At 41.6% G+C, this 25,510-nt stretch overlaps 1 protein-coding gene across 1 annotated transcript in view; it reads right to left on the reverse strand.

Moving 5' to 3' along the window:
- The window catches only part of LOC117743647 (WD repeat-containing protein 11-like), a 40,847-nt gene extending 16,261 nt beyond the window's left edge, over window positions 1-24,586 (reverse strand). The window contains 12 exon segments of the mRNA XM_034551326.1: window positions 2,258-2,364; window positions 5,410-5,494; window positions 10,981-11,154; window positions 12,807-12,907; window positions 13,977-14,175; window positions 14,508-14,610; window positions 16,332-16,497; window positions 19,107-19,308; window positions 19,650-19,823; window positions 20,052-20,205; window positions 23,068-23,179; window positions 24,389-24,586. Coding sequence (XP_034407217.1) covers window positions 2,258-2,364; window positions 5,410-5,494; window positions 10,981-11,154; window positions 12,807-12,907; window positions 13,977-14,175; window positions 14,508-14,610; window positions 16,332-16,497; window positions 19,107-19,308; window positions 19,650-19,823; window positions 20,052-20,205; window positions 23,068-23,179; window positions 24,389-24,474 — 1,663 coding nt within the window. The 5' untranslated portion in view covers window positions 24,475-24,586.
- Between the last annotated feature and the right edge of the window lie 924 nt (window positions 24,587-25,510).

The raw sequence follows: 25,510 nt of genomic DNA on the forward strand, positions 1-25,510 counted from the left end.
AAACAAGAACACCCTTAGTTCAGGTGCATCTTATCACATTTGCCAAAGGAAGAGCTGATCTGATTTTGCCGAGGACACTTCGGAAGGGGGCCTGTTTAAAATGTACAAGTGACACCACTGCCCGTGGCGGTTTGAGCGAGGCGGGGGTGACCTCCAACATTTTCATTGAGACAGCAGTTGGTGTGTACCACAGGGGACGGCATAGCTGAGAAAACTTTGGAGACCTGTGGTGCACTACAAGCTAATGCAGCCATATTCACAGTAATTACGCTATCTCCCTCTTCAAATCGTCAGCATACTGGCTCTAATCACATGTGTCAAATGTGCATTCTCAAAATCCCATGTGCGCATCTCGAGGTCCTCAATACACAAAATGGGGTCACATTTTGTTTAATCTGCTGTATGCAAAAGGAGGGCGGGGGTGCTTTCTAGCGAACCGGAAAGACGTGTCAGAGCGCTGAGCTGATGACACTATCATACATGTATAAATAACATTGTTATTATTACATGTAATTATCATCTGTATACATAATACACGCTTGTGAGCTCATGCAAAGCACATTCACTCCCACTTCTCAACACTAACTTTCTGTTACTGCAGCACGCTGGAAATCCTTTCATAGATAAAGAACATGTCCATTCAGAACCGCTGCTATTGCAGAGACCGAGTATCATCGCAATTAAGTAAGACCAGCGGGGAAGGCGATTCCTTTTGTAACCTGGAGTCTCATCTTATTAGGGGTCGGCTGTAGCTCATGGAGAGTGGTTGACCTGTAACCACAAGGAACCCGGTTCGATCCCCACTCTCCCCATAGTTGCATGTTGAAGTGTCCTTGAGCAAGACACTGAACCCCCAGTTGCTCCCTGGGCGCTTCACTGCAGCCCCACTGCTCCTTAATAACTAAAGGATGGGTCAAAAGCAGAGAAGAATTTCCCCACGGGGGTCAATAAAAGTGTACATTTCTTTTCTTTCTTTTATCAGAAAATGCTCCAGCTGTAAAGGCCAGAAGGTGCCCGCCTTAGTGGATTAGTCTTACTTGTGACGAACAGAATATTTAAGCACATAATTATCGTTTTCTTTGGTGCCGTTTCTATTTCATGACTTCATCCAAAAAATATGCTCACTTTCCCCTTCATGAATCAGACAAGTTAACATATCTGGTTCAGGATATCCAGGTGTCGCAGCAATTTACATGCTGGATGGTGTAATTGTCATTTCAACATCTTACATTACATGAAAAATACTATTTGAACATCTGCAACTCAAATAGGTAGGCTGAAAAACTATACCCCCCACAGCTACTTTACTTTATTTAAAAACCACAATGTCTTATTTTTTCATTTCTGTTGCAACCTGTAAATAAGACATCTTGAGAGGCATGTTTCTCACAGTCTAGATGGAGCTTAGCGAGCTACTTCCCCTTCGCCTCTCTTGTTATCTTGGTGCTCGGCTAAACGCGTCACAGACCTGCTGCTGCGTCTCTGTGCTCCACACAAACAGATTAAAGTGATACTGATCTTTTCCATCTGACCCCTTCGTAAGACAGACACCGAGACGTGTGTGAATCAGGGACGTGTGCACCACCAGCAGATACGTTTGCAGTCTAGGACACCTTAGAGAATCTCAGGCACTTTAACTTTATTAAACGAGTGTTACCACTCCAAAAAACCAATTAAGTATACGTGTGTGCGTGTGTGCGTGTGAGCCTGTAACCAAAGCTAACTGTTAACTTTGATGACTCCGGGGGTCTTCATTAAAGAAGTGACACACCATTGTTCCTGAAAGAACTGAGGATAAAGGCTCTGTGACCGTTATAGTGTGCATATCTTTTAGTGACAACGGAAAATTCTCAAGCCAAACGCATTAAATGTGTGAAGCAGAAACATGACACAAAATCACGAGATTTGTCAAATAATATATATATATATTTATTCTCTCTCTCTGGGATATAAGTCATGATAGGATCTCATTTTCAGAGCTAACCCTCCCTTGGTGGTACCCTAACACTGTTAAGCTTGGACCTATTTTGGAGGAGTGTCCCCTGGAGGGGAGCAAGAGGAGACTCATAGAGAACTGACTGATGTCTATTGTCTCTGTTGTTAAGGCAACCTCGAGAAAGAACGAAACTTTAAGAACAAAGGACAATATTAAAGCGCTGGTTGGTAGCCTTAGGTATAGGTAATAATATGTACAAATGATAATATGAGTGTGTGTGAGAGTGTGAGTGTGTGTGAGAGTGTGTGTGTAGCCTCTCACCAGTAGGCAGGTCAACATGCTGCAGTTCATTTCGCACCAGGCCCATGTTGTTGGGAGCAGAAGTGGCAAAAGATAAGAAACTGGTCAGACTCACCCATTCGATGCCCCTGTCGAATAAGCACACACACACGCAACAGGTTTTAAATGTTAATATACGCAGTCTAGCTGTCAAATATTCCTCCACTACATCCCGCAATGAGACACCTACAACTTTTACAAAATCCATTTGGAAGGTGTTAAAAAAAGTGTGAGATATGAATATTTTGGAGAAGTGGGCCCAGCTCAGGGAGCACAAACTCCACCGTAATGAGATGGTAAATAGCCACATGATTAATTAGTCAATTTCCCCACTAAATGTAAATGAGATGCTAAGTATGCAGTAGCCCTCTTTTGGCATGGCTGTGCTTGGGCAAGGGATGCTGGGCTCATCTCCATAAAGCACCTCTGCTCTCTCCACCACAGAAAATTCACAGCTTTGATCTTAATGTGTTACGTCCCAGCATTTAAAAAGTAAAAGAAAACTGCATGAGGAGGACAACAAATTGAATGGAGGTGTTTTCTAGAGAAATCCCTGAGTCTGGTGGTTGAATGGGTTAATGAACGGTGTGTTATTCATATGTTTTTTCATGTTATTTTTCATGCAATATGTACACATTTTATATGCGGTGCAGTAGTCGGGTGAGAGTTGACAAGGAGACAGCTGAGTGTCAGCACTGTAGAACGAAAACAAACTAGACACCAGAAAGAAAGCAAGCAGAGAAAACCGATGCCTAATCACTCACACCTTTAATATACACACACACACACACACACACACACACACACACACACACACACACACACACACACACACACACACACACACACACACACACACACACTTCAAGAAAGTTGCTTGTGCTGCATGGCTCATTAAAGTTCATTGGAGTTTTGCATTTTGTGGATACCCAACGTTCGCTCCCTATCAATCTTTTAACAGCATTAATTGATTCAATCTAGTGCTTAATTAAACCTGCTGATATAGTCTTGCTGCTCATTAGAGAATACTAACTAATGAAGCACAGCCTGCTCTTTGTTGATGTTGATTTTGAAGAGCGGCGCTCTGTCCAGTGAGGTCCGCCATGCAGACCATAATCAACCAATACATTGTGCAGAAGCATAGCCGGACAAAGGAATTTAATGTATAACAAAACCACACCGAGACAAAGCTAGATTTATGTTGCACATCACTACAATGGATTGTCATGTCATGGCAACAATGTTGCATGAAAACGCACACACCTTTTAGAAGTTTTGAAGAAAAGCTATTTAGAGAGTACTGAACTGAATCCGATGAAAACTGTAGGAGGGGTTAGTCAAAGTACTTTGAAGGAAAAAGGCTCTTGGATGCTTTTATGTACATCTCAACATTTTGCGTCTACCGACCACATTTCATATACAGTATGACGGTGAAACCTCATGAGGGGGCAACATTTGAACAACTTCAGGAGGCATTTTGCCAGCATGCTAAGCCCCTCATAAAAGGTGATTAATTTGCATAAATAAATACTAACAATTTGCATTTCAATAAGGTCCTCACACCAAGTATAGAAACGATCATCAACCACTGTTCATTACCATTTGTGTTTTTAATTTCTATTTTTAAATGTTCGGTTATGAACAGAAAATGAAAGCTTCTTAATATAGAATTCTGCTTTTCCATGAACGGCTCCTTTGATGTCTTATTGACGGGTTCGTTAATTAGTTACATAGACTTGAGGGAATTGTTTCGTGTGCATAGGTTAAAGGAACATTTTCGATTTCCACCATAAAAACATCAAGTAATGTATTCCAAGATGATATCTATATGCAGCATGCATTTCAGTCAGAGATCAATTGGCCTTTTCCCTGCAGACATTTTGGCCTATTGATTTTGGAAAGTCAGCAAAAACTTCATGAGACACCATTTGGAGGAGGCTTGAAAGATGATTCCAATCAGATCTCTACAAGATGTCAAAGTGTGGAAGTGCTGCTGCTAGAGCAGCGCTTCGGCACCAACCGAGGCCCACACTTTACATACTGGACAAAAGGTGGAATTGCAAATTACATCACGCGTGATGCCATGGCGCCCAAAAATACATTCCCACATGCACTTACATTGGGAAAGAGACGTCAGTAACTCATCGGGGTAACTATTTTTCAGCTGAATCAACATACCAGTACGAACACTTGAATAACCCATATTTAAATTAGTATTTTGCTTCTTCCATTCATGTGAATGAGCCCGATAAAGAGGCTGGGCCGAGGGCTTGTGTGCCTGCTCTGTTGGATTATGGATGCAGAACATTGCCGTATGATCTGGATAATTTTTTTATAACTCAATTTAATTCAATATCACAAATCTGCCTCTAAGGGCTTGGACATCCCCCATATAACACATTGTCTTCTCTCTAGCCCGAATGAAGGCACAAACACACCCACCCACCCACCCACCATAAAAAAGTGACCTTATAATGCCATTTATTGAGTTGTTGTGATGAATTGATTTGTACGGGATGCAAAGCTGGTCCCATTTTTCAAGTGCATCTAAGCTCCCTCTGTTACATTCAGTTACTTGCTGGAATAAACATCCCGAGGCATCTCTGCAGTCCTTGAGTCGTTTTTTTTAATTTATTTTTGATATGCTCTGACTTGATTGCAGGGTTCTTCTGTTACCTTGACCACTGTACATCATGGATAACCACATTGTCACTCCCCAGAATGAAGCATTTTTATTATGGACCTCATAATGAACGCTAATGCCATCTTGCCATTTGGGCTCATGTAAAAAAAGGCTAAACTAAAATGATTGATATTTTTTGTAAAAGTCTAGATCATCTTTAACCACTTTTTCTGTTGGAATCTATATAATTGTGCTCATATTTCTTCAAATCAAGACAAGGAAACCCCTCACTCCCCCAAAAAGCAAGATAAGGGACACAGAAGCTGACAAGGCACTCCGATTGTGTGACAATTGCCTCTGGACAATCAACTCTGTGCAATCAACTGAAGATCAATCAACTGAAGAACAATCCCCCTCGAGCGGCCTGTCTGGCCACTGGGGTTCATCTAGCGTGTTTACAGATAGTTCCGCCTGCAGGTACATTTCACTACACCAGAGACAACAATCTCACCTGACTTCACATGAGTGGACACTGAGTTCTTTGTGGAGGAGACCACTGGTCAGGTTGTAGACCAGCACAGACCCGTTACTGGTGCCTGAGAGGGATAAACAAGAGAAAAAGAGCAGTGCGTGAGACACAGGAGGTCACAAGGCATGCAGTTACTTAAATTAGCAGCGTCTACCCTTCAGAAGGTTTAGAACGACGGTGTGACAGACCGTCACTGCAGTAGGTGTGGATTGAGGATCCACATCAAACCCTGTGTCGCTCAGCTCACCGCCTGAGAACATCACACTTGTTTCATCTGCCGCTGGGAAAATAGCACATGCCTCCCAAAACCCCCCTCTGATTACACACTGCCAGTGACGTTTGATCAGAAACTCTGAGACGGTTTGAATAAGTGATGCTTCTTTAAGCAGAACATCAAACCGAAATTAACTTATTTTTACCAATCGTGCAAAAGTTTCTAAGTATAACAAGTTCAAGTTACTACTTTAATGTTGTGTTATTATGAACATTTACCAGCTTTTTCTTTATTCTGTAGAATGCCATGCACATCTTTTACATTATAGGGGCAAAACAAGCAGTTTTAAAAAGCACAACAAAATTGAGGTGATAAGTGTGGAAGCTTAAAGACGCAGTAATTAAATAATTACTCAATTCTGGAAGCCTTGCTTAAAAAAAAACAAAAAACTCTGCAGCAGATGAGAAAGCAAATCAAAATGACTCTCATGATGCTTTGATAGTGTTTTACAAGGTTTGGCAAATTCATTTTTGTTGTTGTTTTGTTCTTGCATGATTATCCTCTTGTTCTATGAGTGTGATGGCACTAGGTTGAAGTGACCAGTCCCTCTACAAAGGACTGCTGAGTCAGCACGTGGCTTCACTGAGACAACCACATGCTGACACAACATCTGGAGGTGGCGATAGGCAGTGCTGCATAGGCATCTGTGTGTGTGTGTGTGTGTGTGTGTCTTCCTGTGCAGCTGGTAGATGTCAGGCATACAGCAAATGGGTGGATGGAGATAAACATGATACTCCCGTCCCTGAGTTGCCTCACAGCCAGCATGTGTTGACTTTAATCAAGGTGATCAAGAAGAAACCACCCCTCCATATGGTCTGCCGAGTTGTGAAATGAAAATCGTTGCCTTTGATAGTGGGACGGATACTTCAAATATGACAGCAAATAGAAAATGGCCTCTAGCTGTTACCAGCAAAACCTTTTAGATAAATCAGGTAAAAAAAAACACATCCTCACTTTTTCTTTTCTTTTGTGCCAAAACTGAAATTGAAAGTTTGATACCGTGCTGATATTTAGCTGTTAAATGTGATGCTACAGCAGCTGCTGGTTAGCTTAGCTTCAAGTAAAGACAGAAAACAAGGAGAGATGGATTTAAGAATATCAATCAGTCCATCTGAGAATTGTGTTGCTTTTTGAGGTGCCTTTATAGCTTCCTTCATACCAGGCTTTTATTTCTCACATTTTGCAAATAACTAATTCATGTTGTTGCTGTGTTGATACTTTATCCCACTCTTAACGCCGTTTCTTTTTGCAGATCCAAACAACGCTGCAAAGAATAGCTGTCGGGCGAGCTCGGATTAATAATTAGGCCTGCCGCCCTCAGATGATTAGGAATGGGAGAGCAGTTTGTCTCACATGGCACTGAAAAGTAAGGCTCTGGGGCTCGTACCTATCAGTAATGGAGCTGTCAGGTCACAACGAGACTAGACGCCATTGCTGCTGGGTAGCCCGGTGGACTGCACAGCCTCTGTAACCGTTGCCTCTCTCGGTCATCCCGGGCAAGGACACAGTGAGAGATGGAAATAGAGGAAACAGATATTGGAAACCCTGCCTTCTGTAGAAACTGTGGTTGGCGATTCCAACCCCCCCATGGCTTTCACACCATCAGCAGTGAGCTCATCTCTTGTCGTATTTGCACCCAGTGGAAGGTGTAAAAACTTGGTTTCCCTCGGCTGTTCACCTGACTGGTGTCACTTCGCTGAGGATTGGCGAGTCCCCCCCATTAACTTGACTACACATGAGGGAGAAGCCGAACGCAGACCTGAACAGAGGCCATGAAAGAGACTGAGCCGTGTCTGCCAAGAACTCGGCCATGGATTGCTCTGGATTTAATGATCAGGTGTCTTCTCTGGCTCTTGGTAAACAAGAACGGTGAGTCTGCCAGAACACCTGTCACGACACCACCCTCGGCATCATAATTGCAATTGTTCACCAAGAATGTATTCAAGTTATTATTCATTTAAGTATAGGATATAAAGACTCCAAATGTGTCCGTTCCTCATATTATCGTAATGTCTACCTTGTTACATTAATATATGGATCATTTCCACATATGCTAAAACAATAAATTGTCTGGCAATGAAATATACTTGCCTGAAGATACCGTTTTAATTAAACATACTTCCATCCTCTCCACCATTCAGCAGATACACTTATGTGCCATCCTCTTAATCCCCAATATAATTATCCAGTACCCAAAAGCTACAATGTGCCAGCCAGCTAACAGGAAGTGGAACAAAAAGACCAATTCAATAATGCAGCTCGAGTGTTTGAACTACTCAACTCTGCCAGCTGACTATGGGGACCTGACAAATGTGCGTATAGAAAACTCAGTCGCCCTGTTCTAGTTTTAGATTCATGGTGCCATTGAGAGCCAGCTGTGCCAAATCATCCCCACACCACCTGCAGGTTGTACTGATTGGAAAAGGTCTGTGACTGAAATGGCTGCTTTTGAAAGAATGGTTGTTGTTGTTGTTGTTGTTGTTTTAGACACGCTCCTTCACTTAAAACAAAACACGCCTGAGACAAACTCATAAATAACAGACGGAGAACAGTAGTGGTCATCACTTCGGGCCTTTTTTAGAACAATTACAGTCATTAAGTAATAATGTGGAGGGAATGTAAGAGATCTCTGCGTCCCACCGTTGAGGATGTGACGCATACATCAAAGTGGCAGAGGGACACAGAACAAATGGTTGTGAGATGTGAAAGGTTGACGGCGGTATTACTCATCCGCTTGTCTGTAGGTGGTGATGTATCTTTAAAAAAAGTCATTCATCTGTATGGGCTATATCAGGGGACAGAACTTCTTTTCAGCTTGACAACTAAACTGAAGGACAGACAGACACGATTCGGCTCTTAATTTCCCATTCAAATTGAGACTTTTGTAATTTTATGCATCATTACTGTGGAGAAGGGTGGCTTTTGAAGAAAATGACTATGCTAATTTAAAACAAATACATCTTTCACTTGCACTGCCTCCCTCTGTCTCTCACTCCCTCTTTCTCTCGCTCGCTCTCCCTCTCTCTCGTCTAGCAGCAGTCTTTGGGGAGCAATAACGGAGGCTGATATTTCAGATTAGGTTGAGGCCTTTTGTATCATTTGTACACTCAGATTTGACGGACTGTTACTTACTGATGTTCTGTCTTAAAGAGTCAAATTCAAAAGATACGATATTCTGACATTTGCATGACATTTGAGGATTCAACAGACGTGTCGCCAAGTTCAGGAACACTTTGCAACTCCAGAAATGCTTTTCCCCGACCTCAATAGCTTACATTAATTGGACGGCCAAGAGCTGAATGTAGCAGAATGTACTGCTGGTAATTGCTCACCTGGAGATTCTGAAAAGATTCGCTCCCTTTGACAGGTCTGTTAGGCAGAGCATATGAATGGATATATTTAATAAGTGTGTTGCTGCTCTGAGGTAATGGCCTGCTTGCCTTCAGATCAGCAGCTGCTAATGTCCCTGTCCCATGACAGACCGATGATTAAGGTCTTGCTCTGCTCTGATTACGCTTTCCAGTGCGATCAGATTGTGTAGCTGCAGCTGCACAATCATCCAGCCCCGTGCCTTCCAAAGCACCTCGCTCACTGGACGTTGTGTGCCGTCATCACTGGGCAGCAACATTTCCGTAATCGAACCGGAAAAGCTTCTGCCTTCGCAATCCGCATGACTGTGGTTGCTACAGAGATGGCACAGATGAATGACAGCCACTGAGACGGAGTACATGTGACAGTGTGAAAAGGAAAAAGAAAAGATAATTTACAGCCATGACAAAAATATACCCAACCAACCCGCCCGCGTCAGGATTTCCTGAGAGAGACATTGCTGTTGAGTTTGTCAAATGTATGTTTTTGGCAGTAGACTTATCTACGGCCATTATCTCCAACATTGGTGTAACAGGCCAAATTAACCCCCATCCCAGATTAAACCTGGGTATACTTTGGCCCAGGCCAGAGTATACCCAGGGGGTGTAAAATAGCCTTGGCCATACTATACGCCGCCAGACCAGAGTATACCCAAGGGGATAAACTGTCCTCGGCCAAACTATACTGTATCATTTTCGTTGTGTCATGAAGTTGAAATTTGAGTACTAATAACAGTATTGGTGAAGCGAGCTAGACAGTTTAATCAGATCTGATTCAAGTAATCAACAGCTATAAAAGTATGTCAGGCTGTCTAAATACGCCAAAATGCGTAACAACTAAATAAGCTGGCCAAGAAGTTAGAAAATGTACATTACTGGCCATCAAAGAGCATGACAACTCTTTCATACATGCAAAGCAGCTCACAGAAATATATCCCGACGTGTGTATTGCTCTGCGGATCAGTGCAACGCTACCAGTGACAGTAGCTTCAGCCAAGAGGAGAATTTCTAAATTAAAACTGTTGAAAACGAGGTCAACCTTGGCTCAAGAGGTTAACCATGAGTAATACAAGTCTATGTTTTAGAGTTTTAAGATTTAAGTCAGTTAGCTTTCTCACTTAACTTACCTAACAAAGCTGAAACTCCAATAAAATGTTGAAGAATTAAGTAATTATTGTGTACATCACTCAACACTACTGATATCATAATCTGACTTGAGGGGTATAAATTGGCCTAGGCCATAATATACCCGGGGTATAATCTAGCCTAGGCCTCTTTAACCCTAGGTATAGTCCGGACTGGGGCTATATTATGGCCTGTTACACCAGGTCAAACTCACACCTCAACTCTTTCAAAACTCAACATCATTATGGGAATTTGTCACTTCATGCAACTTCATGTGTTTAGTTTCATATTATACAATAGAGTTCAGTGTACAATCTGTTCAGTATTTTTTTAAAGATGTAATAGCCATCAATCTAAATGGGCAGTACACAGCATTCATGAAACATTTACTAACGTTCAGTAAAACTATTTGTTACCACGACTGTCAAAGAAAATCTGTTCATTTCTTTATGAACTGCCGCTCTGATGCAAATGCTTTTGCTCTGAAACAGATTAACACACCACGATGAGAGAAAACAACACACTGTTACCGCCAGATGTTTATGAAAACACAGAAACAGAATTTTAAAGTAGACCTCGGTTCGGATTTCGAGATGTCTCAATGTCAAATAATGATGCTTGTGTCTTTCAAAATACCCTGCAGTACTTTCTCCATGGGAAATAGACCATCTCCTTGACACAGAACATGCAGAATGTATTGGAGAAGGTCTTTTGTTAAGGAATAGGACACCCAACCCTGCCACTGGTAGTTCAGTGAGTTTCGTTAGCGTGTGCATTATTACCTACCGATAGCCAGCAGGGGTTGGTAGTTGTTGATGTTTTTGGTAGTAAGAGGTGGACACATGCGGAGGGCGAATGGTGGCAGCGGCAGACCAGACAGCAGGCCCGTCAGCAGGAACTTTAACTGGACCTCTTGTTGGTTGGATGGAGAAAGAGCCTCACCGGCTATCAAGGTCTGGCCTGGAGGTCAAACCACAACACATGCTACTTAATTAATGAAGTAACTCAAAAATATTAAACACTGCTCCAAGAACATCTCCAGTAAATGTCCTCCTTTCTTCCTATTGTCATGCATCCAGGGCATGAAATCTGCAATAATTTATTTAACGCATTTGCTCATTTTGCATTTGCTCAGTGCATTAGGAATCATGTCAGCAGAGCACAACGAGAGCTGGCACACTTGGGGGCACTACAGTATGCGTTCCAAAAACAAACATGTCATGAAAATCAAAACTTGCGCAAATGAAACAAAACTTAAGACACAAACGATGAGCTGAAGCTATGACTTATCAACCATCGATATGCAGCTCCTGCTAGAGTCTAGAGGAGGCTGCACAGACCTGAGCAGGTGCGAGTCATCGAGCGACACTGTGTGATTTGCACCCCGACGAAAGCATAAATCGGTACATGTTGGAATAAACCTAATCTTTTGTAGCTTTCAGGGAAGTGTGCGGTTATCTCTTTCCTTCAGAATTCTAGACAGTCATTTGTAACAGAGTTACAACTTGGCTTTCCTCGATCTAATCCAAAGCTGTTCTTTGGCTCGAGCAGAAAGAGTTCACATTATTGGACTGCAGAAAACAACCAATATTGCTCATTTCATTGGGCAGCTTTAATGATGTCAAATATTTAAAATAAACAATCAAGCCAAAGACCTTTAATATTTTCAAATATATAAACACACAATTTTTTACTGGAGGGGTGGATTTGATGGCAACACTTTTCACAATCAGACAGTTAGTGACAGCTTTTGATACTTTCCTCTCCTCCTGCAGAGCAAACGCCTTGAAGTGATAATTGGCACTGGCTGAAAAATCCATTTGGTTTTCATTTCTTGCGCCATAATAGTCCTCTTTACATTTTAAATGTAATGTCCCTATGAGCGTTGATTGCAGCTTCAAGACATAATAAAATGAGATGAGGGCATAACTCCAAACAAACCAATACATCAATAAAAAAAAACATACATATAATCGATTGCCACGAATGAAAGTATGCAATGAAGGAAAATATGGTTTTCTAGGCAGCAGCTCCTGCCTGTGGCGGTGATCAGTTTGCCGTTATCCGCCTGATGCCCTTCTTGTGTCACCCTATCAGCATCAGATTTTAAAATCTCAGAAGTGCATTGGAGATTTGGAAACTGCAGGCCAGTGTCGTTCGCTCAGAACAAGAGCTTTAGTCACCAACTGTCAGACAGGGCGTGTGTATGTGTGTATGTGTGTGTGTGTGTGTGTGTGTGTGTGTGTTCCCCAAGGTCCACAGAAGAAATTATATGCTGTAAATAGAAAAATAAATACACCAACATTTTAGATTATGTTGAATTAAAAATGTTCGAACATGAATTAGAAATAAACAATTAGAATAAACTGAGGAGGTCTGAACATGGGTTGGAGGTAAGGCCAAAGGGGGGAGACCTTTGCAAGGTGTGCAAACCTTGTGCCCATAAGCACTGCAGGCTGGTACTTTAATGTATGACGTTTACAGAGCGCGATACAACAGGATGTGAAGTGTACTTACCTTCTGCCCTTGCCTTGGACACTAGAAACTTGTATTGGAAATCCAAAAATGTCTGGTGCTTGCTGGATGGTGCCGATAGTGATGTGTAAAATTACCAATCATGCTGTTGAGAGAGAGATCCTGAATCCTTTTCTGGTTTGGACCCAGCGGCGCTCCACAGAACGACACAGGGGTGTAGAGCGGCAACAGACCGGAACTGGAGGGGGAGACGGGGGGGTGGGGGGATTATTAGTCATAAACATTTTGAAACCAGGCCATTACAAAAACCAAGAGAATGGAGAGTGATGAATAAATATTGCGTTTGGGAATGATGAATGTGTTCCAACTTTTAATAAATTACTGAACCAGAGGGAGACAGCAGCATTCATGGGGGACGAAACGTCTACTGATTCCCTTTATTGATTAGAGGCAGCTCAATAAAAAAACTAAAAAAACAGAACTGATTGCTTGAAAGAAATATTTCCATGACTGCTGTGCTGGAGCAGATTATAAATTCCAGCTCAGTTATAAGCTGAACAGCTTATAACTGAGCAGCTTATAACTGAGCAGGTAGAGCAGAGGGAACCGTTCCACCCTACATGACTCTTTTTTACTTCATCTCTGCAACCTCACGGAGAGAATGCAACAGGAATTAGAATTCATGTCAGTATATTAAACCTGGGCCAAACCACCTTCATGGGATTTGTCTGGGGACACGAAGCACAAGAATGCTAAAAACAACAAGGAAGCGTCAGCTTATCGATTTAGTGTGGCACGAAAGACAAGCGCCATCTTTTCAGGGGTCCTGAAATAGAAAGCCCATCCGTCTGAGACTGCAGAGCAAATTAATTCAAACAAGGCTATCATAAGATAATTCTTCACAAAATGGCAAAAGGCAAAAAGCATGCCGTTCCTCATCCTGAGATTTCTGTTGTTCACCCCAAATAAACTCTGTTTTGGCTGCTTGCAGGCAGACAAACCTCTCCCTATCTCACGCAGGAAGCCAACTACAGAGAGAAATACACAATTGTCTCCTCGACTGCGGCAAGGGAGTGCTCCATCAAAGTGGAGCAGGGCTCATCAATGATAGCTAAACTCTCTGCACCCCTCCCCCCCCTCCCACAACTAGAAGACTACATTTAGGTCAGGGGATTATGTTTAAAGTCAGTTTTCAAAAGTATTCAAAACTCTTAACAGTAACCTCTCCCTGCTATTTCAGCCACAAAAATGTAATGTAGCTTTGCAGAATTATCTGTGTGTGTGTGTGTGTGTGTGTGTGTGTTTACCTAGGATTGACAGCAGCCTTTCCTTTGTGGGCTTTCAGCTCCCACAGCATGGCTCTGCCGTCGCTGACCATAAGCGCAGCGTTGTTTTCGTTGACGGGGCAGATGACCATGCGATACGGCCGGACTGTCTTGGTGACTCGGATGGCATCGCACTGAGAACGCAGGTCATACATGAGCTCGTACACATTCTGCTCGGGGTCTGGCGGAGAGGAAGAGGGAGGGATGGAGAGAGTAAATGTGGAGTGGGGAAAAAAATAGAATCAGAGCAAATTGGTGCACACGTGGATGGAAGGGGGCAGAATTTAGGAGGAGGAAAATAAGGGAGAAAAAATGGAGAAGACATCGAGTAGACGTTAATAATCAAAGGAATAGAAGCAGAGAGGGACAGAAAGTGTGATTGAGGGAAGATCATTTTGAAGAAGTGAGAGGAAAGAAGGGGAACAGAGTAGAGAGAGAGATATGAGAAAGGATATTTAAAGAAGACAGGAAATAAGCAAATAAACGACTCGCGTGCGTGCAGCGGTTTCCTACCTGTCGTTTCCTCTGGGGTGATGGTGGAGCGGCACACTCGGAGGCTGATGCACCCGTTCTCATGGAGACAGTAGAGGGCGTCGCGCTGAGCGCAGGGGATCACCTGAACACACAGTGTGAGAGTGAGAGTCAGGGAGACGGGTGACGGTGTGTGTGGGTGCAGGATCAAGTGTGCCAATTGTCTTTTGAAGACTCAACAGTGCGGCACTTGGGTTTGCCCTCAGCACCGCATCATATCGGTGGAATAAATGCCCATCACAAATGTCCTCACACTCAACGAGACGTCTTCACGTTGCTTCTTTTGTCCAACTAACAGTCCAAATCCCCAAAAGAGTTAAATTCATGAGAAAAGAACAAATGCTCAAACTGGAGAAGCTGGAACTGAGGAACATCTGGTGATTTTAATTAAAAAGTTTTGGATCAATTGTGAAAATAGTTTTCTGTTAATGAATTAAGCGCTTCAACTTCATGTTAACAACTGACTACATATGATAATGAAAGTATTCCGTCTCAATGCACGCTCTTTGGATGAAACAAGCAGAAGGCATCCATTGATTAATTGACTGCACTCAGCAACATCATGACGATGGAAACATCTTCCGTGTGTTATTGGAATTTCAAAGCAGAAGAACATATTTTGGGTTATGGCCTGCAGTTTTAGTAATTATATGTCATTTTCCATGTTTCAGTTTGGAGAATGAACTGATCATTTAAAACCCAGACCCTCACCACCACTTCAGATTTTCAGCTACTATTTGGTGTACCTGATTCATGTGCAAAATCTGACAGTGTGTAGCATAGATGCATCTATAACTCCCTGTCTTTCCTTGGCTCCGGGAGCTCCGACACTCCATTCTGAAATCCATTTTGCTGAAGCTGTGTCATCACTCATGCAAATTGGCCATGTGACAAGCACTTTATAACACTTAAAGGAGGGAGGGGTCGGCCGGACACTGGGCGGCTGAGTAATACCCCGACTCCTCCTGCTTTGTGACTTCAGGACTTACTACTCGACTAAAAAAGGTTTGTTCACCACCTCTGTGCTGTTTAACCACAGACACATTTATTAAAATCTCTGACAACCCGAAATAAGTATGATTTATTGAAGTGCAAGGAAAAATATAGAACGGAACACAATTCCACGCACACGGAAAATGTCAACTGTCTGCAGTGATAAACTGAAGAGCAGTAAACTGGTCCATGCGGCCACATGCAGGAATTACTTTGAATGTTACATATTTCCAAGGGCATATTATGGCTCAAAATTAGTAGAGCTGAAAAAAATGAATATGAGAATAGAAGGTCACGTGAAGTCAGACAATATGGAGGCTTGTGAGTTTTGTTTTTTGTTTATTTGCTGTACCTAAGGACAGCAAAGTGCAGTCGTCAGACTTCAATGAGGAGAGCACTGAGAGAAGAGTGGAGAACTGTATAATTCATGGCAGGGAGAATTGGCCTGCTGTAAGATTTATCCATATTAAAAATAAAAAAAATAGACAGGTTAAGGTAAAAGCCCTTTGAGTAGTGCAATAAAAGTAGAAATTGCGCACAGTGATCATTCGAGGAGAGAGAAAGATGGTGATGTAGGAAGCGCGATGGAGCATTCATCCCACCATCTAAGACGTCATTGTCATGCAAAGACAACTTCCAGCTGCACAGTGGGAATGCCTCTCCATCACATTCCAACCCATTAGGGATAAAAAGGACGAGAGCCGATAAGCTAATTAGCCACCTTCTTTCCAGGTTTTTTTTTTTTTACTCTTTTTAGGTTTGCAATTTCCACAAACTTCAAGCTTTGCCGAGAGCCCCGTGCGGCGGTCTCACCTGAACGAAGGGCACCCCGGAGCGCTCGATGGCCACCACGCCCACCGTCTGGCTGAGCTCCAGGTCCAGGATGAGGATCTCTCTGGGATAAAGTAGCAGCATGTGGTTCCTCTTGGATGGCAGGTAGGACAGCTGCAGGCAGTCGTTCAACGTCACTGCCTCCGCACTACGAAGCAGAAAGAGGAACTTCATTTCGGGTTTGCTTTTTTGTTTTACTCGAAAAAGTATGCTCGGAAAAAGACAAGATAAAAGCCTGTAGGCCATTTATGTTTATTGCTTCAAAATAAAAATGTTTTGCATAATTGTTTTAAACTAAATATACTGCACACAGGACATGTTTGAGGAGGCAAAAAGGTACATTGTAATGACTAGAAATGATTAAGTCTCATTCAGCACACACATCAAAGACAAAATGAGACTCACGTTCACACGCATATGACATATGCAAATACACCAATATGATGATGGATGAGAAAGTCTTAAAACAAGTTCAATCAAAAAAAAGAAAAAACTGACTCATTTCGAGGATAAACTTGATCTCCATTCACCTCATCTCGTGCAGAAGGCTGAATGAATCTCTTATTAGTGTTGTCTGTTGTGATTAAAAGTGAATTACAAAGACTATCATTCATGGCGGCAACCAGGTGATTTTAACTAAGTTTATGACCGGGCCCGTGGCAATAACTCATTCCCACAGCTTCATTCCTCTAAGTCACCATGAGATCAAATAAAGGAGAGAAAAACTTTATAACAGAAAGGGGCGGGGCAACAGATAAAATGGACTCAAAGGGGGAACCTTTAGAAGTTGCTGAGCTAAATCACACTGGAAGCAGCTTACTAAAGACCGGCGAGGCGGCGAAAGGGCCAGAAATGTCTGAGCCACAAGGCAGAACATCAGAAAGAAACAGTAAAAGAGACTTCTGTGTCTTAGATGCAAAAATAAAAGAAAGAAAAGAACATGACTTCAGAGAGAAAGAGGGGTGGGGGGACACACAGAGAAAAAGCGAGGAGAAAGTCTATAACTCCAAACCCTCACAAAATATTAAGCTGTACAATTACCAAAACATCACATGCTCCTCACATCTCACTCCGTCTTAGCTCTGAATAAACCATGAAGGTTGCAGAAGTCTGTGGATCATTATGCGTACAGACACATCAGCACGCTACGCAATGCACGCACACACGCATGCACACGCAAAGGTGTGTTTGATAGCACTGGCGGCGAAGACCTCCCCGGCTTCTATTGTTTAATCCCTGAGGACAATCAAATCAAAATACAGGTATTATACATTATTTAGTCACTTCAGGTTAACCTTCTCATGTCTACAGACTATTCAGAATAAACACGCACACAAAACGTGATACTGGCAGGCTGATTTTGGCATGGATGTGCACATGAGGACTATCAGCAGCTGGAAATGGCAGTGGGTACGAAATAAAAAGATGAAACTAAACTTCAAACGCTCACTGCTTCAAAAACAAAACTAAAGGCTAAAGAAAAATCTGAACTTCAGATAACTGATATTGTTAAAATAGCTGGGAAGGTTTGGGGTTGGAAAAGGTGCTCTTCTTAGTGTCAGGTGTCTGTTAATTCTTAATTATTTTTTTGTATTAATTGCAGTATCTAATGTTTTTCAGGTACTCCTTTCTCCTTAAGCTACTCTCACTCTACCCTTAAATAAATATTCACAGATGTATTTAAAGATTTTCACAGAATTAAACTATTTTGTTATCATTCACGGAATTAATCGAACCTCTACATATAGTAGTTTCATCATTTGAGACAGTCTGCCAAACACGCACATGCACTCACGCAAACACAAACACACACACACGCGTTTGCGAATGAGCAGGCCGAGGTCTCTCATCCAATCTGTTCCGGCTAAACAACCAGATCAATGGATGCCTCATGAGACCCCAATGTGTGTAATATAGTTTCTGACAACAGTAAACATGATAAACACACAAAACAGACACATAAAGGCAGACTGACGGAACACAGCGTTCTCTGGGGGACGATTACACACTGCCTCGAAAAATGAGCGAAGAAGGCGTCACATAGAGTGAAATGGACAAGGTGAGGCAGGCGAGTAAGATTAATGACGTGCTTGTTAATAGAGCCGACCGAGGCGGTGGACGGAGTAGGCAGGGGTGTCGCTGCTATAAATAAGCCTGTTTGACAGTCACAACCGCTCAGGCAGGAAGCTGCCAGCACATCAAACGAGCCTTTGGTCGCTGATCCGCCACAACTTTGTGATGAAGCACGGCTTATAGAATTTCACAAGTTTGTCACTTAATGGCATTAAAATGAGGCTAGTCACTCCTTCGGTTGCGGTGTTGAAAAGACTTGGACACGTAATATATCTGTCAAATTGCTTTGGTTTATCTCCAGACCTAGGCTTGAATACATATGATAGCTTTAACCCCCCCCCCCCCCCAAAAAAAGCTGAAATTTGAACTTCAAATCGATCAATCTCGAATCTTGACGGTTGAACAAATAAACCACGACCAAATTCCTTTTTTTTCTCCACACATCAAGCCTGTCACTGAAATGTCCCATCTGATCCCTCTATAAGATGCCCCAGGTGTGACAAATAGGGTTAACTTGGAACAGGTCAACTTATTGAAAAAGGGGGGAAGAGCAGCACAAGTTACGGAGAGAATAAAAGAAGTGGATAATTCAACAAACCAAGAAGCAGCCAGGCTGACGTCTGACAAATTTCAGAAACTGTTTTCAAATGATGCAAATCAATGTATTCACACATCACAACTCACGTGGGTTTCTCATTGGTGATGAGCACTTTGACCTTGTTGAGGGCCTTCTTGGCGCCGGTGGGGACCGGTGCGGCAGTGTGGGCAGGCTTGGTGTGGGCGGGGCTTGCGTGGGGGCTGGCAATGTAGACCTTTTTGCCGGCATTGCCCGGTGGTTTGGAGTGGGAAAAGTCTGTGATGAAGACTATTCCCTCGCTGGTCAGCACTGCCCAGAAAAATAATGTTAAAAAGAATTGTCAAGACGCATATGCTAGTAACAGCTATCAGTATTGAGTTAGCAACTCAGCATCTGTCACTTGAGAAAGTATCAATGTCCCCTATATTTCGGCTTTAAAGGGAAGTATGGAAAATGAGACGTTACCGGTGGTTAGCGTAACTGAATGTGATTCATCTCTCTAGAGCTGCCGCAGTCTCACCGAAGTGTGTGTGAGCTCGATGAAGAGTAAACCTAACGCACCCAGATACAATATGGAGACGTGACGCACATATGTGGCATGAAAAAGTGACACACACTGTCGTTGCTTTCGGACAGCATTGTTCACCTACATGCCATGTTGGAGGAGTCAAAGGGGTCAAAAGAAAAGGAGAGGATGTTCTCGGCGTAGCTCTTCTTCCACAGCTTGGTGCCCGTGTCTCCGTTCCACAAGACGATGTAGTTGGGAGGGTGGATGGCGAGCAACAGGTCACGGGACGCATCCTGATTCCACAGCCACTCCAAGTCTGGCAGAGAATGAGCGAGACAGAGAGGAGAATGTAGCGAAATACAAGTAGAGCGATGGTAAGAGCGTCGGAACAAAAATAAATAGGCAACAGCTCCATATGCTGTACAGTACTAATGGATAAGGAATCAACCCACGCCTATATGGTGATGGTGATATGGGGGGGGGGGGGGGGGGGGGGGGGGGGGGGGGGGGGGGGGGGGGGGGGGGGGGGGGGGGGTCCTCTTACCCTGAATGGGTTTGGAGTGCTCCTGGATCTCACAATGGGCGGTGCCGCTGACCACATCCCACACTATGATCTTCCCCGAGGCATCTCCTGAAGCCAGCCGCAGACAGTAAGGAGAGCTCACGTTGTGGTAGTAGTTTTCCCTTGACCATCTCACCTGTCAATCACAAAACACATGCCGAGTGTCTGGCAATGGCAAACCTGCCACATTTTGCCATCTGAAACAGTAGACTTCTTTGACATCTTTGACTCGACACACTGGTGTTAAAGGGTTCACGGTAGATCTCTCCGGAACAGGTCTTGCAGGGTATTAGTGCTTTTACAGGTTGTAACTAATACCTACGGCCCATTTAAAATGTTGGGCTTAGTGGCAGAGAACTGAAGAGAGAAAACTTTTAATTTTTTCCAGGGCACACACACAACCTTTATATGCAGCTCTATACTTGCAAAGACAAATGACTCTATGAACAAGTTGGTGTGTTTCAATAATTGATCTTGTATCTGGAATTGTTCCTGAACAGGCATGCTCTTTACTGAGGCTACTTCTTTATTTATTTTTTTATTCTTTTCCTCAATTCAGCAAGCTTTCCTATACGAGGCCCGGCGGTGAGGAATGGCCCGCCGCTGTTGCCACGGTGCTTTACAAGATTAAGGTGTGCTTGGGAGTGAGGAACGAGAGCCTCGGATTGAGCCTGTGCACTGATAATCACCATGGGATTTATTGCCCATTATTTACCCTTCTACAAAACACAGTACACAATACAGGAGCAACCTTTACACAAGTGAAGCAGAGCTGAATGTGTCCGTCAGAGGGGGATGAACAAAAAAAAATAAAAACTTAGCTCAAGGTTACACAAAGCTAATGTTTACGCCGGGTGATGACATATTACTCCATCAGCAGGTGTGTGTTTGCATTGCACCTGGAAAGCAACGGAGACTGACATATAAAGGGACAAACGGCATGACATGTACAGTAAGTGCACTAAAGACATCTAAAGCTTACAAACCGTACTGCTGATTACAGTACTTTAATTAGTGCAGTTTTGCTTCCAAAAATCAGGTTTGAGATTGACAAAGAGCTAACTAGCAAAAAAGATAAATACGTGTCCCAAAACAGAATTTCCATCATCTTTTACATAAATTAGACACAATAAGTCACAATAATCTTTAACCTATTTGTTTGTAGCCTTTTTATGTGACATCTTTACTTATGTGAGGGTTTTTGGCATGACTTTTTCACTTTTTATTATTTATTTGCACAATTCAAACAATAAAATCACAACAGAGTGAATATCACAGTGCAGGAAGAGACAAAAAGCCCACTGGGCTTATTTGAAGCCTCCAGCTATATAATATTTAACATTTTACAAAATTACAAACATAAAATAAAAAATGCATAAGCTAGGCAACAAAAGAAAAAAGAAAGAAAAATAATGTAATTATATCGAGTCTGAGTAGGCATGTGTGTGCATGTGAAAGTGAGCATGGCTTGCGTTTGTTCAGGGATATTGGATTATACCCCTGTGGCACTTCCTAAGCAATGGTAATGCTACAAGTCCCCATGAGTGAAACAGCTAAACATTTTGATACAACAGCTAAAACAAGAAAGACATGAACACTAATCCCTTACAAAACAGCAATTAGACTTTCTTTTAGGCAATTTTTGAAACATTTTATAGAATGACATTTCTTTATTAGGTGGGAAAAATCATTCCATAATTTAGTTCCCCGAAAACTAATAGAAAATTGACCTCTGCTAGTCAGTAATTTAGGAGGATGAAGATGTGAAGATTGACGAGTTGAGTAAGAATGAAAAGTGAATTAACTTTGAAGAAGGTCTTGAAATTATCAGGAATATTTCCTTCACCTAAAAGTATCTTATACATGAAAATGCAAGTTAAAGAAATGTTAATGTCATAAATAGTAAGAATCTGCAGTTTGTGAAATAAAGCACCGCAATCCTAACAAAACGGAGGACGAATATTTTTTTCAGAGAAGTAGGAAAAGTACTTGCCCAAACTATATTGCAGTATGAAAGATAAGGATGAATTAAACTATAATAAAGAATAAGGAGACAGTTTGCAGAGACAAGATGTTCAACCCTCTTTATGATTCCAATAGATTTGTTTATTTTTCTACTAGCAGTCAATATGTTTACTCCAACTTTCATCAATAATAATTCCTAGAAATGTTGTAGATGACACTTGAGGCATCTCAAGAGATTCCATTTTAATTTTAGATAAATCCTTCGAGTAAGTTTTTTTGACACTGAAAATAATAAAATAATATTTTTTGATATTCAAAGATAGCTTATTTAATTTGAACCATGTAGCATAGGCAGTTAAACCAGCATTAGCTTCCATAATCAGAGAATTAAAATTTGAAGGAGAGAGAACTAGGGTTGTGCCATCAGCAAACATTATCAGACAAATACTTTTTGACAAGTTGGACAAATCATTAAAATAATGTATCTATATACATAGGCATTATTTTAATAACTTTTATTATAATTATTATTTAAATTATATATTGTTTTATTTGATTTTATTGTATCATTGTTTGTCTGCCATTTATATCTTGTCAATATATTTGTGTACGCTTTGTTTTTAAAAGTTATATAGAAATAAAAGTGTATTATTATTAGTAGTATGTATTATTATATTGTGTAGCCTATGGAGACATAGGTTACACAATTTTTGTTCAATTGATTGATTAGTCAAATTCAATAATGTATTAATTATTCCACCCATTATCAAGCAAGAATGCCAAGAATGTGCCGTTTCCTGCTTCTCAGATAGGAATTCCTTTGGATTTGGGTGGTTGGACATCCCTTTGGGGTGTGGGAGATTGGGATGGGCATTCTTTTTCACAAGTGTTTGACATTTTATATATTTAAATTCAGGAAATAACCATCAGAGTGATGAAAAATAAAATAAAATACCCATTACTAACAGCACGACAATGAAGATATAAACAAGCAAACAGATCGGATGAAAGACAGCTTGCTTAAGAAACTCACCTTAACCACATTAGCTTTGTGCCTCTCCAAAACCTGGATGGTCTGAGACGTCTTTGGATCGATGATGAGAATACTGGAGTGACATCCCTGAGCAATCAGCCCCTGCCAACCCCTACAGACAATGGAATTCAGAGAGAATGATGGGAAGAGGTGAGTCACTCAGCCATTTTGAGTCACTGAGCCCTCTCCAACTTAATTGTCGCAGAGCGAAAATGTATATGGCAGCCAGGTAAGACAAACTGATGCATACACACGTAGGCACAGTACTCAGGTACATAAACACGTAATAAAATACATGAATACATTAAATGATAACAGGAAACTTAAAAGTACGCCATCGCTGAAACCATCATCATCATCATCATCATCATCATCATCATCATCCTCATCATCCTCATCATCCTCATCATCATCAGTGCCCAGTAATGGAAAACTAATCATCAGTTGGATCAAATGCTCCAGACAGAGGATGCGCTGTGCTTAAGACCTCATGAAGCAAATGTCGACATGGGAATTCAAACTTTGTAATATTATTATTAATTTATTTGTTATGAGACAACATCAATCCACTGCATGTGTGCATAACATATCTGCATCCATATGTGGCTGGACCAAAGCCAGACTACACAACAATATACACAAAATGTTGATTAATGAGTGCTGGTGCAACAGGCTGATGCAACACACACAGCTGGAGCAAGTGGGGGACTGTTAACCAAAATATGGGAATAATAAGAGGACTAAAACAGAGAGTAGCTGTAGGGGAAAGATTACACTATTTGGAAGAAAAAGCATTACTACCTCATAAGTCACATGATCTGAGGTAAATAACATCCAGGACAGTTACACTGAACGCTTCTATTCAAGGTGATTAATGCAGTGAAAGGTATCAGTTGTAATAATTGTAAACAAATAAATGTAAATTGTAAAATTGGAATATCTGCGAGCTTCATGTGCATTATGTGGATATTTCAGGTCTGGTAGAAGCGAGTTTTATCACAAGCAATGCAACAACACGCTTCCTTGCTGGATTGCTAAGGGGAGATGGGGGTAAGGAGAAGCAGCAGGCCCAGCCGAGCTGTCACACTGCATCACATCACATGACACCAGCTTCCCCAGCGTTACACGTTTCTGTTTTGTTTATGAAAAAAATACACGACACTATCGGCATTGATCGTCACTGCTATCCTCGTGAAGGGGAACAACATGGTGAAACGCATCCAATGTAATTAGCAGCTCGTGAACATCATCATCTCGTCTTGACGAAGTTACATAGAGCAGAGCTACAGAACTATGCTAACGGAAGAGGCGCCGTACTCACCAGTCTACAGCGGTTTTATTCTGCAAGTTTAGAGTGCCAGTCAACGTCCGGGCCGCGAGTTTGATGTTGACCGTGTACGGAATCATTATTGCTGAACAGTATTTGCGCTACATTAATAGTTGTTGTCTAAAAGCTGATACAATTGTTTAGCTTGTGTGGTTCGCCTCTGGTGAGAATTCTACCAGGAAGTGTTGCGGTGTTTGCAAACGGGTCACCGTGAGGAAACAAACCCCAGCGGGACGACGGTTCCACAACTGACACCTCGCATTTCTCAGTCCGGAGCCATGTTTTGTTACAATGCTATTGGAAATAACAAATCCTCTCAAAATAATATATGATTTCATTAAGAAGATAAGTAAAAGCAAATTATTGAGATATATTTGTTTAGTCATTTACTATTTATTTTTCACAGTAAAAAAGTGGGATTGGTTTTTGATTCATATTTTTTATTTCTGTGATTGTTTTATGAATATACACTTTAGTAATGGTTGTCAATTTCTAAGAACTGGCGAGCTGTTATTGTTTCATTTTTAACTAATATTTGATTTTTTCAAAAGTCTGTTTACTGAAGTAGTATCAGTATTAGTATTCAATTGAATCTCGCCAATTAAATCGCAAATATAATTAAATAAAACATGCCAAATATTTGTTTTTCAAATACTGTATAAGCTATTTAATTTTAACAGTACAGTTGGATGTCTTAAGATCTCAGACCCCTGCGTGATCGCCATCAGACAATGATGATCTTATGCATACTGGACGCATTAAAGCCTTAAATTCTGGAGAGCGGGTGTTCTGCTCGGAGCAGTTTCATCTCCTAGCCTTTATGATACATATTCAAACTTACGGTTGCAGAAAAAATTCTGTTTGTGTTCTGTCATCCGTAACTTCTACTATTTAAGAGAAAAAAAGTCAACAATTTCAATTAGGACGTTGAGCCTTTTGTTCCTAATATTGGAAGATTATGACAATTTTGAGGTTCTTTCTTACGGTGAATTGAGGCAAAGCTTGCAGTGCAATGCAAAGAAAATATACAAAAAGTAAAACAGAAAAGAAATTAAATCAGCCCATGGACATACTTTTTTTTCCTCTATTATAGTTCAGTGACTATAAGAAATATTT

Source organism: Cyclopterus lumpus, chromosome 15 (genome assembly GCF_009769545.1).
Source record: "Cyclopterus lumpus isolate fCycLum1 chromosome 15, fCycLum1.pri, whole genome shotgun sequence".
Classification (NCBI taxonomy): Eukaryota; Metazoa; Chordata; class Actinopteri; order Perciformes; family Cyclopteridae; genus Cyclopterus; species Cyclopterus lumpus.